Source organism: Wyeomyia smithii, chromosome 3 (assembly GCF_029784165.1).
Source record: "Wyeomyia smithii strain HCP4-BCI-WySm-NY-G18 chromosome 3, ASM2978416v1, whole genome shotgun sequence".
Lineage (NCBI taxonomy): Eukaryota > Metazoa > Arthropoda > Insecta > Diptera > Culicidae > Wyeomyia > Wyeomyia smithii.
Window position 1 is genome coordinate 164,091,156 of NC_073696.1, and position 12,500 is coordinate 164,103,655.

A 12,500-nucleotide genomic window follows, 5' to 3' on the forward strand; every position below is an offset into this window, starting at 1 on the left:
CACTGAGACTATCTGTGAAGATGAAGTAGTGGTCTGTGGGTAGGGTTTCGATGATTCCAAGAGAGTACTGAATAGCAGCAAGTTCTGCGACGTACACGGAAGCAGGAGCATCGAGTTTGTAGGAGGCGGTAAAATTTTCGTGGAAAACACCGAAGCCAGTGGACTCATCTAGATTAGATCCGTCAGTGTAAAACCTTTTATCATAACTAACATGTTTAAACTTATTCGAAAAAATCTTAGGGATCTCTTGGGGTCGCAATTGATCCGGGATACCAGAAATGTCTTGTTTCATGGTGGTGTCGAAGAATATAGCATTATTAGAAGTATCTAAAAGTGCGACATTGGAGGAATCGTATAAAGAAGGATTAATATCTTGAGCCATATAGTCAAAATATAAAGTCATAAATCTGGATTGAGATTGAAGGTCGACCAACCTCTCGAAATTTTCAATTACTAATGGGTTCATAACTGTGCATCGAATTAGCAACCGGTAAGAGAGATTCCAAAAACGATGTTTCAACGGAAGAATACCCGCTAACACTTCAAGACTCATCGTATGGGTCGACTGCATGCAACCCAAGGCAATACGCAAACAACGATATTGTATTCTCTCTAATTTTATAATGTGCGTGTTCGCGGCGGAGCGAAAGCAGAAACAGCCGTACTCAAGAACTGACAATATCGTTGTTTGGTAAAGCCTTAGAAGGTCTCCTGGGTGGGCTCCCCACCAGGTTCCGGTAATCGTACGAAGAAAATTAATCCTCTGTTGGCATTTTCGTGTCAGATACCTAATATGACAAGCCCAGGTGCATTTAGAGTCGAACCAGACCCCGAGATATTTAGCGACTAAAACCTGAGAGATCGTTTTACCCGTTAGTAGGAGCTGCAGCTGAGCTGGGTTATGCTTCCTAGAAAAAACGACCAACTCAGTTTTCTCCGGAGAGAATTCGATACCCAGCTTAAAATAGAAAATGTTATGGGAAGATGATCAGAATCAAAGTCAGCATGAGTTAATAAATCACTGCATGAATGACTTTGATTTGTTAGTACCAAATCAATTGTAGATGGATTCCTAATAGAAGAATAACATGTACAAATTAAGAAAAACGTGTATTTTTCGAAATATTGATAATTTTTCGAGCATAAACAATATCGCACGCTCAGCCTTGGGGCTAATAGCGGTCTCGATCAACTAGATTAACCACAGAGCCACGGGGACCAACATTTTTCGAGCTTAAATTCAAAATAACTCGAAAACCGATGCCTTTAGAATGTTTACTACCAAGAGCTTTTTGATTCAAAATGACTCTCTGCATCTTTTAAAATCATCAGAATACAAATATTTTGAAAAATATTTGAATTAGAATTTTCATAAAAAAATTAATCTGCCATAAAAAAATTATTTTTCATTTCTCCATCCTGGACTTTTTTTAAGAGTTGCGTATTAACTTCTAGTTTCCTAAAAAAAAAATAAAAAAAAATCAACTCTTTTTTTAAATTGAAATTTAATGTTTATTTTTTATTTTTTTAGTCAAAAAAAAATTTTTTTTGTACAGTGCATATTTTTTTATGGTGCATTTTTAATTCCCTACAACTCATTCTCAGACAGTTTTTCGATACAACCAACGGTTTCTGGGCTACAATGCTTCGAATAAAACCTATGCCAAGAGGCATACGCCCTTTTAGAATGTAACTCATGGGTATAAAAAATCTCTCCATCTGTGAAAAATGCTCAGTTTGCTAATCCAAATACGTGTGCAAAGTTTCATTCAAATAAAAAATGGTCGATATTCGACCATAGGTCATTTGGCGCGATCTTGCTCTAATGAAAGTGATTCCAAGTCAATCGAAGCATAACCAAATCAAACCAGACCCCGTGTCGACAAGCATAATTTAACGTAGGAAACATTTTTCGCAACACAATCACAATCGCACCCTTTCGAGAATACCCGTCTGCCGCTCTGTGACAGCTGATTTGCGCAGACGACGACGTGTTCCGCAGGCAAGGTACAACAGCTACTCGCGACGAAATTACTATCTTTAACGCGAACGTAATTAACCGGCGCGGTCTCTAAACTTGGCGTTTCTCCGATAAGGGCACGTGTCACACGACCGTGCGGAATTACCTCTAAAAGAAGATTAATTTCAATAAGTACAATCAACTTACCGCTAGACTAACTTTTATCTTCTATCCCGCTTATACTTAAGCCATTCTATGGCCAATTCATTCTATATGAGTGAAAGCTCTAGTGACCAGGAGAGCTAAGAGCGGCAATTAATTAATGCTCTCGATCTCCGAACTCACCTAGGACACTCATGCGCCGCTGAGTGCGCTGCGTGGTCATACTAACTGACATACTTTTTAATGTTTGTTATTTTACCTGGACAAGAATGTGCAATGTATTTCTTTTCGGGTTAACCTAGATACACATAGCAGAAGGCTGTGTGCCGTATAATTTTACTAACCCGGTAGAAGACCGCTTCTTTTCCGGGTTCTAATTGTTTCAACAATGTAACGTTAAACCTTTGTCATTATGAGAGGAACTGGGTTACCGTTACACACGATTTGATTTTGGCACACATGTGCCAAAAACGAGCGATTATGTCTAATCACATTTCTTTGTTTTCTTGATTATTTAAATCAATTTAAGCTCAACATCCCCCAAAAGAAGGTTATTTTGGTTCTTTGTGTTGCTTAAGCGGATGTCTGGAATCGGTAAAACAGTTCCTGGAATATGCACATGTGCCGGTAATATAATGATTATGATCTAAGCAGTACTAAGCCTCTAATTACTCGGGTAGTAATATCAAGTATCTAGGTCGACAGCCTCAATTCATCAAGCGACACCTCAAACGACTTGGAACTAAAACTACTTCATTGGTGGAAATATCTATAAAAAAATGTCATGAAAAGAGAACCGTTCATTTTTTGCATGGTTCAATCTTGGCAACAAGAAAATTCTGCCGTGTCGTGTTTGGCAAAATCGAACGGGGTCTGTATTTTGATTATGTATTTGTTTGCAGCACTCTACTTTAGAAGAAAAAATATTCTCTTTATAATTGATGAATATTTTTTATTCTAATACAGTCAATTTTCTTCAATACGCGAAAATGCAAGCTTCTATACAGACCTAAATTGAGTACGATTTAGTAGAAACTAGCTGACCCTGCAAACTTCGTTTTGCCCATTTTTGTGTTTAATTTAATAATTTTAAACATTCAAAATTCATTGATTCCTTGCGATTTGTTTATATTTTGCAAATTTACGACGAATCGGCCATAGGTTATGATCAAAGTCAAAAGGCAAATCATTTGAAATGCTTGGTTTTATCGGAATGACAACATCCGCGACTTTTGGCTTTCGTACATCACCTCTATTCTGTAAATATCCATTTTGAGTGGCATTCGATAACTTTCAGCTGTTTTTCTGGCATCAATCTGATTCCGCAAATACCCGTATTGGGTGGTATTCAGTAATTTTGTTGTTTTCCATCAACTGAAAGTGGTCATCTTTGAATTAAAGTGGGAGGGGTGTTGAACCACCATTAAAATATTTTTTGCCCCCAAAAACCTCCACACGTAAATTTGGTTCCATTTACTCGATTAGTTCTGGAGTTGTGAAAAAAATTGAAATTAAGAGCCCTCCCTTCCAGAAGAAGGAGGGGTGTCAAACTGTTATGGACATATTTGTTACCCTGAAAAATATTCACCTGCCAAATTTGGTTGTATTTGCTTGATTGGTTCTCGAGCTGTGCGAAATTTGTGTTTCATTTGTATGGGACCCCTCCCGTATTGAGTAAAAAGGGGTGTTAAAAACCATTATGGCCATATTTGTTATCCCTAAAAATATTCACCTGCCGAATTTGGTTTCATTTACTTGGTTAGTTCTCGAGATGTCCAGAAATTTGTGTTTCATTTGTATGGAACCCCTCCCTTCCAGAAGAGGGAGGGGTTTCGAACCAATATGGACATATTCGTTACCGATAAAGACATCCATATACCGAGTTTGGTTCCATTTGCTTGGCCAGTTATTGAGATGTGCAGAAATTTGTGTTTCATTTGTATGGGACCCCTCACTTCTAGAAAAGGGATGGGTTTCAAACTATAGCAGTTGCCTTTCTCGGCCCCTCAAACCCCTATATACAAAATTTCACGCCGATCGGTTCAGTAGTTTCCAACCCTATATGGAGCAGACAGACAGACAGACAGAGCTGTATTTTTATATGTTTAGATAGTTCGATCACCGTGACGGTAGCCACCACTCCAGCGTGCTTCTATTTGTATTTAATTTTCGGTGGTAGCTTTTAAAGAATGATTTCAAAATAACTGTCGAGAGTCGCCTATTTCAAATTGCTGTCATATAATTGTTGTTCATTGCGCCTTCTGCGATCTCATTTCTTCGTTGTATAGAAATTCTATTTATTCGTGAATTCCACCATTTTCCTTTAAATTGTCCTAGATTTCTCGCCGTAACTATTTGCCTTGGATGAAGACGAACACAACAAAACGAAGCCAGCTCAAATCAGACGCTCCGTTGTAAAGTTATGGGCGGTCGCACATATATGTAACTTTATTTTATATATAAGGGATAAACAATATTTATTTGTCTTGTGAACGATGGCGCACTCTCCGATCACCAAGCGGCAAAGATGTCACGTAATAAATTTTCCTGCAGTTACAAGTTCATGGAAAAAAAATAACGATAAACAATGACAGTTTTCAAACACATGTCACATATGTATATTCACTCACAGAAAATTTAAAATAGACATGAGAAAAACACAGTGTAGAGTTCAAAAATAAACAACGCTTTTCATCTGTACAATGAACCTAATTTATATACGCTGGCTCGACTGACACGTACAGAATTTTGCTGTCCCCGGTGGCGCAGTGTATTTTGCGGCACCCGAATAATTATATTGAATTCTGATATTTGCTACTATACGAAACAAGAAGAAGAAAAAGAAGACAATTCAAACGGCAATTCGATTGCGTTCCAGATCGCAAAACGATACCTACGCGTTAACCCAACACGCCCTACTGTGCGTCGACAGCGGCAATGTAGTCTTCACTTGGCTTGGCTGCACACAAATGAATATCGAGTTCTACTGCACTGATAGACGACGAGTGACCAGCGCCCTATTCATACATTGCTCGGTGCAGTACTGTTGCCAGCATGTTTTCCTTCAAGACATCAGTTTTAATAACATTCTAACCGCAGAACGGCTGATATTGGAGGTGGTTACAAACTCTCTGAGAAAGCTTCACCTTCAAGACATCAATATAGTCTAGGCTCATGCAAGCGAACATTAGTTGACCTATTGGGACGGGAAGATTCTGTCAGTTTTTTTTTGCCACTGCTATACAGGATATTACAGCAGACAGTTGGTGTCTACTCATGAAGTCTGTGCCTGGCGTGCTCGCATGTGATTATTACATTGTTCGTGGAAATTTGACCTTGAAACTTTTATGATATTTTCACTGTTTAACAATGATAACTCAGGAATCAAAAAATTGTCCATCATTTTATCAATCCAACGACATATTGATTATTGTAATGCATCATGTGGTTACATCAGTATTACCGCTTGAAATCTTTCATTCCAACGTTACACCTTGGTTTTAGTTTCCGCAGAATGTATCTCGATATACAGTTATACCTCGATTATACACACCCTCGATTATACGCACCCTCGATTTTATGTACTTCGATTTTACGCACACTTTTTTCAAACACATTTTAAATTCGTATGTTTTCTTCATTAAATTATGCGTAATGAAGGGTTACATAAATTAGACATGGTTTACTAATAAGGGGCCGTCCATATAGACTGGAAATCTGCCGAAAACCGGGAGACAGTAACAACAAGACCTCTTTTGCGAAACAGCGAATTTTTTCAAGGTTGTATACGTGTCTAACGCGTGAAATATTTGACGTCGTACGCACATAATCTCTTTTGGAGTAATTTACCAAAACTTTTATATAAAACGTGTACTGTTACAAGATAGAGGAGCTGTTTTCAATGCCTCCTTAGCATTAGTATGTGGGTAAAAATAAATGTGTTAGTCACACATATACTTACAGGGGACGGGACACGAGGCATATGGACGCTAGGCATATGGATGTTAGGCATAGTATGCTAGGCATACAGACGCGAGGCATAATGGATGAGAGGCATAATGGATACGAGGCATACTGCCAAAAGGCATAACGGACGCGAGGCCGAATGGACACGAGGCCGAATGGACGCGAGGCCGAACGGACGCAAGGCCGAATGGACGCGAGGCCGAATGCGATGTTGTACGGTCGCATGAGATCCAAATATGTAGTTCCGGTTTTAATATATTCCTAAAGAGTTTAAGTTGGGTATAATACTTTTTCTTGAAATCATGCGGCGAAGACGCATAATCGAGGATAAGGAAACGAGGCGGCACTAAGCCGCCGTGGTTTCAGCAGTCCGAGCCGGTCGCCGACCCGCCGTCAGAAGCGGCGGCCTCTCGCACCCAAACGACTGATCTACTGGTTTGCTAGGTCTATTCAAACAGAGTTTTCTTTCCTTAGTTAAGTCCGAACGAGCGGTAGCGAGTAAGGACAGCATTCGCTCGAACAGCGAGTCGGCCGAAGGCCGCGAGTGTATTGCACGTTATTTACGTTATTGAAAGAGGGCTGTGATGATGATGACGATAATAAGATATTCCGCTTCACTTCCCCATGAGCTTGTGTCCTTTCGGTCTTGTATCCATCCGGCCTCGCGTCTATTCGGCTTCGCGTCTGTTCGGCCTCGCGTCCATTCGGCCTCGCGTCCATTCGGCCTAACGTCCATTCGGCCTCGCGTCTATTCGGCCTCGCGTCTATTCGGCCTCGCGTCCATTCGGCCTCGCGTCCATTCGGCCTCGCTTCCATTCGAACTCGCGTCCATATGCCTCGTGTCCGTATGCCTGCCATCCATTATGTCTAGCGTACTATGCCTCCCGTCCGTATGCCTCGCGTCTGTATGCTTAACGGGATGTCATCATACTTACACACACACACACACGCGCACACACACATACACATATACGCACACATATACAGACATATACGCACAAATATACGCGCACACATATACGCACATACACACACAAATATGATGATGATGACGATAATAAGATATTCCGCTTCACTTCCCCATGGCCTTGTGTCCTTTCGGTCTTGTATCCATCCGGCCTCGCGTCTGTTCGGCCTCGCGTCTGTTCGGCCTCGCGTCCGTTCGGCCTCGCGTCCGTTCGGCCTCGCGTCCATTCGGCCTCGCGTCTATTCGGCCTCGCGTCCATTCGGCCTCGCGTCCATTCGGCTTCGCGTCCATATGCCTCGTGTCCGTATGCCTGCCGTCCATTATGCCTCGCGTCTGTATGCTTAACGGGGTATCATCATACTTACACACACACACACGCGCACACACACACACACATACACTTATACGCACACATATACAGACATATACGCGCACACATATACGCACATCCGCACACATATACGCACATACACACACACACACACACACACGCAAACACACATACACATATATACTCACATACACACACGCCCATTTCATTGTTTTAAGTAATTCCTTTCAAGCATTTTGCGTATGTTCTGGGTGAGTTTCCCACGGCACATTAGAGAACGTCTATTATTTACGTAACGCAAATAATTACCTTCTTCGACCCCGCTCCTATGTCACTCTCTTTTTCGGACCCTTAATATTGTTTCTATGAGTTGTCAAGCTTTCCAACCCCCCTTTCGAACGTTACATACTTATTGGATGACCCCTACATGTTTTCTTGTACATTTCCGATCACGGAAGTTAATGTTGGGCTATTAAAAAAATTAAAAATTTTGATTCGATTTTATGCACAATTCGATTTTACGCACATTTCAAAAACGAGAATGTGCGTAAAATCGAGGTATACCTTAGTGCGGTTAGACGTAGCACGGTGTGTCCAAAGTGCCGGATTATCGTACTTTAATGTACCTCGGATTTTCTTTTACCAAAAGTTAGTTTTGGTCCTAACCTTTCAAAATTGGCTGGTTTTAAAAAAATCCATCGGGGGAAATTTGAAAAAAATTGATTCGAATTTTTAGTGTTTTTTCAACCCAAATTTTTCAATTTGATTGGTGATCCATACAAATCGTGTAACATTAACACGTAGAAAATCGATTTCCATTTGAACTACCTGCGTTTTTTAATGAAATTTTTTTACTTTTAACCGAATCGCTTACAATAATTTTTAATTATTACAGTCCCCCCACAATTTTGGATCACTTAAAAAGATGTATGAATTCAAAAAAATCATTCCTGGCCAATTTCATTGTAAATAAGAAATCTTTAAATGTTTTCAGTTACAGAAATATGTAATCTTTCACTTGATTGAGTATTTGTTTCCAAGTTTTATAAATATTTTTTCTTCAACATATAATCTAAAAATCTACTAGGAAAGCCATTTTAAGCTTAAGATAGTGATGAAGTTATTTATTTTGAACGTTATCAGTGTTTTTAACAATAAAAATTAGTATAATTCAAAATAAAATCATAAAAAATTTATCTCAATTTTTTTAATTTTCTCCCGATGGATTTTTTTAAAACCGGTTAAATTTTGAAAGGTATGGGCCCAAACTAACTTTTGGTGAAGGAAATCCGAGGTACATAAAAGTATGATAATCCGGCATTTCGGACACGCCGTGCGTAGTCCTACGTCAAAAAGAGTTGATTTTTTTTTAAATTTTTTTTAAGGAACTTGAAGTTAATACGCAACTTTGAAAAAAAAAGTCCAGGATGGAGAAATGAAAAATAATTTCTTTCGCAACCGCTCGCAAACGCAACTTCGCGCGACATTGAAGTCCTCTGAAGTGGTAGTCACAGACAATGACCACAGTTTGAGAACAACGAATGGATTAGTTTTGCACGTGAATGGGATTTTGCTCACGTGACTTCGACTACTTACCATGCCCAAGGAAGTGGTATGTCGGCATCTGCTATAAAATCCATGAAACAGCTGTACAGGAAATGTGCAAGAAATGTAACTAATTTTGGAGGGCTCTACAAGTCTACAACAGCATCGCAACATGCCGAAAACGATGGAATCCATCCCAAACCAGAAATACTCGCAGTGCAGTGCCGGTCGTAACTAATCGCTTAAACCCACCGAAAGCGCCACAGGTGGAGGAAAATATTCGGCACAAGAGAGCGGTCACTTAAGCAAGCTACGATAAAAACGCAAAAAAGTTGCCAAACCTGAATGTTGAAGCTGATGTACTGGTACAACGTAGGTCGGACCTTCAATCTACCTCGGAGAAAGCAGTGTTACTACGGCGATTCGAGGCTCATGTGAAGTGCAAACAATTAATGTATACGTGAATTTAATGCTTTTCAAAAGGGAGGATGTTGTATTGGAAACACCCTATGTCATTTGAATATTCTTGTACCACCCCATTCTCACAATATGTCAATAAACAGTTTGTAACAGATACTCGTCAACACCACCACGTGTCTACAGAACATATGGACGTCTCCAAAACAAAAATGGATGCCAGATTCGTGTCCAGCACCTCAAAATTATGTAAATACTATATTTTTGCCGCATTTATCAACACATTTTTTGCTTGCCCAGCCTTGGTATGAAGTCGCCCCACTGTGCGACCGCCTGCTTCGCCTTCGCGTTATTCCGCCCCTGACCATAGCGACTAGAAAAACGTGTAATAGAGCTGAATGTTAATATCAATGGTAATCAATAATTTCTCCATCTATATTGTATGAACGCGTCTGCATACCTATTGACTCAATCATGCAACGAATTGCACCTGTGCATGTGATATGTAATTTATTAAGACAGCAATACACTAAGGTCACTTTTTACGCGGGTTTCTTTTCACGCGGCTTTTTACGCGGATTCCGGAATTTTTTTACGCGGCATGTATCCCTCGCGTAAAGAGCGACTTCAGTGTACTTTGAGTGATTGTGACCGCTATTTATTCACTGATTTGTCTGTAAGCCCATTCAAGGTTCAGTTCTATTGAATGGTATGTTTGAAACTCGGCACAAAAGAACTTACTTGTCAGAAACGTTTATTAGTTATTTCATTTTATTTTTCACGAAAAAAGCATAATAAATCGCTAAATAAACGCTGAATGCTCTTATTTCAAATATCATCATCCGATTGATTATCTGTTTCTTCGAATTCTTCAGCAATGCAATCATAATCCGTTATACTAAATACAAACGATAGACAACCAAATTGTAATAAGGTACCATGATAAAGTAGAGCTGTTCCTTCCCAGCCGTAATTTTCCAAGCTTCTCTGAGGGCATGTACATTTTGGTTGTGAAATGCTTGCCATTCTATAGAAATACTTTTATTAGATGAAAAAATCAGCTGAGTGAAAAGTAACTTACCGAATATTCGAAGAAAGATTATTAGTATGATAATTGCATTTGCGAGAAAACTCAACCAAACTGCTTATCTCTTGTCGAATCTTTTGCTTACTAAATTTACGATCTTTGGTAGAATCGTCGCAATCTTCTTTTTTCGATTTTTTCGCTGCCGTGTGGCTGTTGTCTGTGTATTCCTTTTCTACTGCGTAATTTGTAAAATCGCATGTGTAATGCTGCCCATTAACTACAGTACCAAATTCCGAATAGTTGAGTAATTCATACATTCTAGTTACCTACAAAATGAAATGAGTTTTAACAACATTTATTCATATTTAGTGTAAACAGTCAGGTTACCTCATCATAGAATATAGTTGCATGTTTATCTGAAATATATTGGCAATTTCCATATTTCGTTAATTGAACATCATTACCTTGTCCGCTACCAACTGACAATGACCGATAGCGCATATAACAAGAAAGTGAAAGATCTGGTGTTTCGAACCAATTTTTATCTTTGATTTTAATGTCGATCGGAGTTATGACTGCACGAGTACGTATGTCTTTGTGCCTAACTATTTCTTTTACATTTTTAGACAGTAAGCATATTTTTTGATGATCGGTTAAAAACTCGTCAGTGAAATTTTGTTTAATATCAACTCTTTTTGATACAGCACCGAGATCATTCAACTGATTATCAGTAGCTTCATTTTCTCGTTTGGGGCTGGTAAATTCTTTTGCAATTCGTTCAATATCGTCTTTTGTAAGAAGTTGACTTGGTAACGGCAGAGAAAAATCCTCTACTTTGACAATTTCTCGATCCGCTTTCTCCATATTTTTCGGAAAATTGTCCAATTTAATGGTACCTGATATTAGAATCTGCTGTAATCGTTGAAAAGCGAGTGTTTTTACAGTTGTACTATCAAAGCAAGATAGCACATCGTTCACTAAAAATATATTAAACACTGAAAAATTCACCATAACGGAACTTCCACGTTATCATACCTTTTTGCACATCAGTCTGCTTTTCGACAATACCGTCAAGATCAATATGCTTAGTTCTTCTTTCCTCTACATACTCACTTTCCAAAGGCGATTTGAGAATATTACTGTCGACAATTTGTTCCTCTCCTTTCAATGACTTGGAGGCAGGTATTTTTCTTGATGACGGTATTTGTTTTTCGATGCGACCGCCGCCGTTTCCTTTCGCGGTATCTCCATTGGCTGTTTCGATTTGCTCTTCCGTTTCAGTAATTAGTTTTCTTTCCTTGTTTTTCGGATCCATAGTTTTTTTATCGATTTCGTTCATTCTGTTATCTGCTGCCCCAATAGCTTTCAATTCTGCATCTATCATCATCAAAATTTGAGTATCGTCGTAGCATAACTGGGAATAGTCTTTATTAGGATCAGTATCTCTAGTTCGTAATATCTCACGCATAGATGGAAATAAAACTGAAGGATTTTTGTAATGGTATTCAATAATCGATGGAACTTCTACGTAATCTCTGGTAACTGCTTTTTGTTTAATACGGAATGGGGGATTTCGACGACTCACTTTACGGAAAAATTCGTTTTTGATACTGTCTTGGTCAATTACTGTATTGAATTGATTCCATAGTTTAATGCGTTCTGTTGCGGATACTGAATTAACCAATTTCCAGTCCTAGAAGAAGTTATAAATTCAGAGATCGTAGAAAATTATTTGTCGGCAATTTGATTCAGATTTCGTGAAACGGATCACTAAAAATCACGATGTTTATTTTTTTCTTTAAAATATTCAGAACTTCAGAATATTTACCCGAGTTTGGATATGGTTTCATGTTGTTATAGACATTTGAAATTTGGTTCAATTTTTTTAACAGGCATATCTTCAAAAGTATTACGTTGAATTTACAGTCTGTTTTTTTCCTACGCGGATGATACGATCCAAGTTTGTATGAAACCGCGTAAAAAAGACTTAAATTGAAATAATTTAAACATCCAGTCTCTCTGTCTGTCTGATCCACACAGGCGCTGAAACTACTGCACCGATTGGCGTGAAATTTTGTATATCGAGGTTTTAGGGGCCGGGAAAGGTTGCTAGGATAGTTCGAGA

The 12,500-nt window shown here is 39.0% G+C and overlaps 1 protein-coding gene across 1 annotated transcript in view; it reads right to left on the reverse strand.

Moving 5' to 3' along the window:
- Positions 1-9,990: 9,990 nt before the first annotated feature.
- The window catches only part of LOC129726968 (PHD finger protein 12), a 143,694-nt gene continuing 141,184 nt past the window's right edge, over positions 9,991-12,500 (reverse strand). Inside the window, exons 4-7 of the mRNA XM_055684292.1 lie at positions 11,411-12,068; positions 10,758-11,352; positions 10,430-10,696; positions 9,991-10,375 (exon numbers count right to left, since the gene is read on the reverse strand). Coding sequence (XP_055540267.1) covers positions 10,177-10,375; positions 10,430-10,696; positions 10,758-11,352; positions 11,411-12,068 — 1,719 coding nt within the window. The 3' untranslated portion in view covers positions 9,991-10,176. The remainder of the gene's footprint in view (positions 10,376-10,429; positions 10,697-10,757; positions 11,353-11,410; positions 12,069-12,500) is intronic.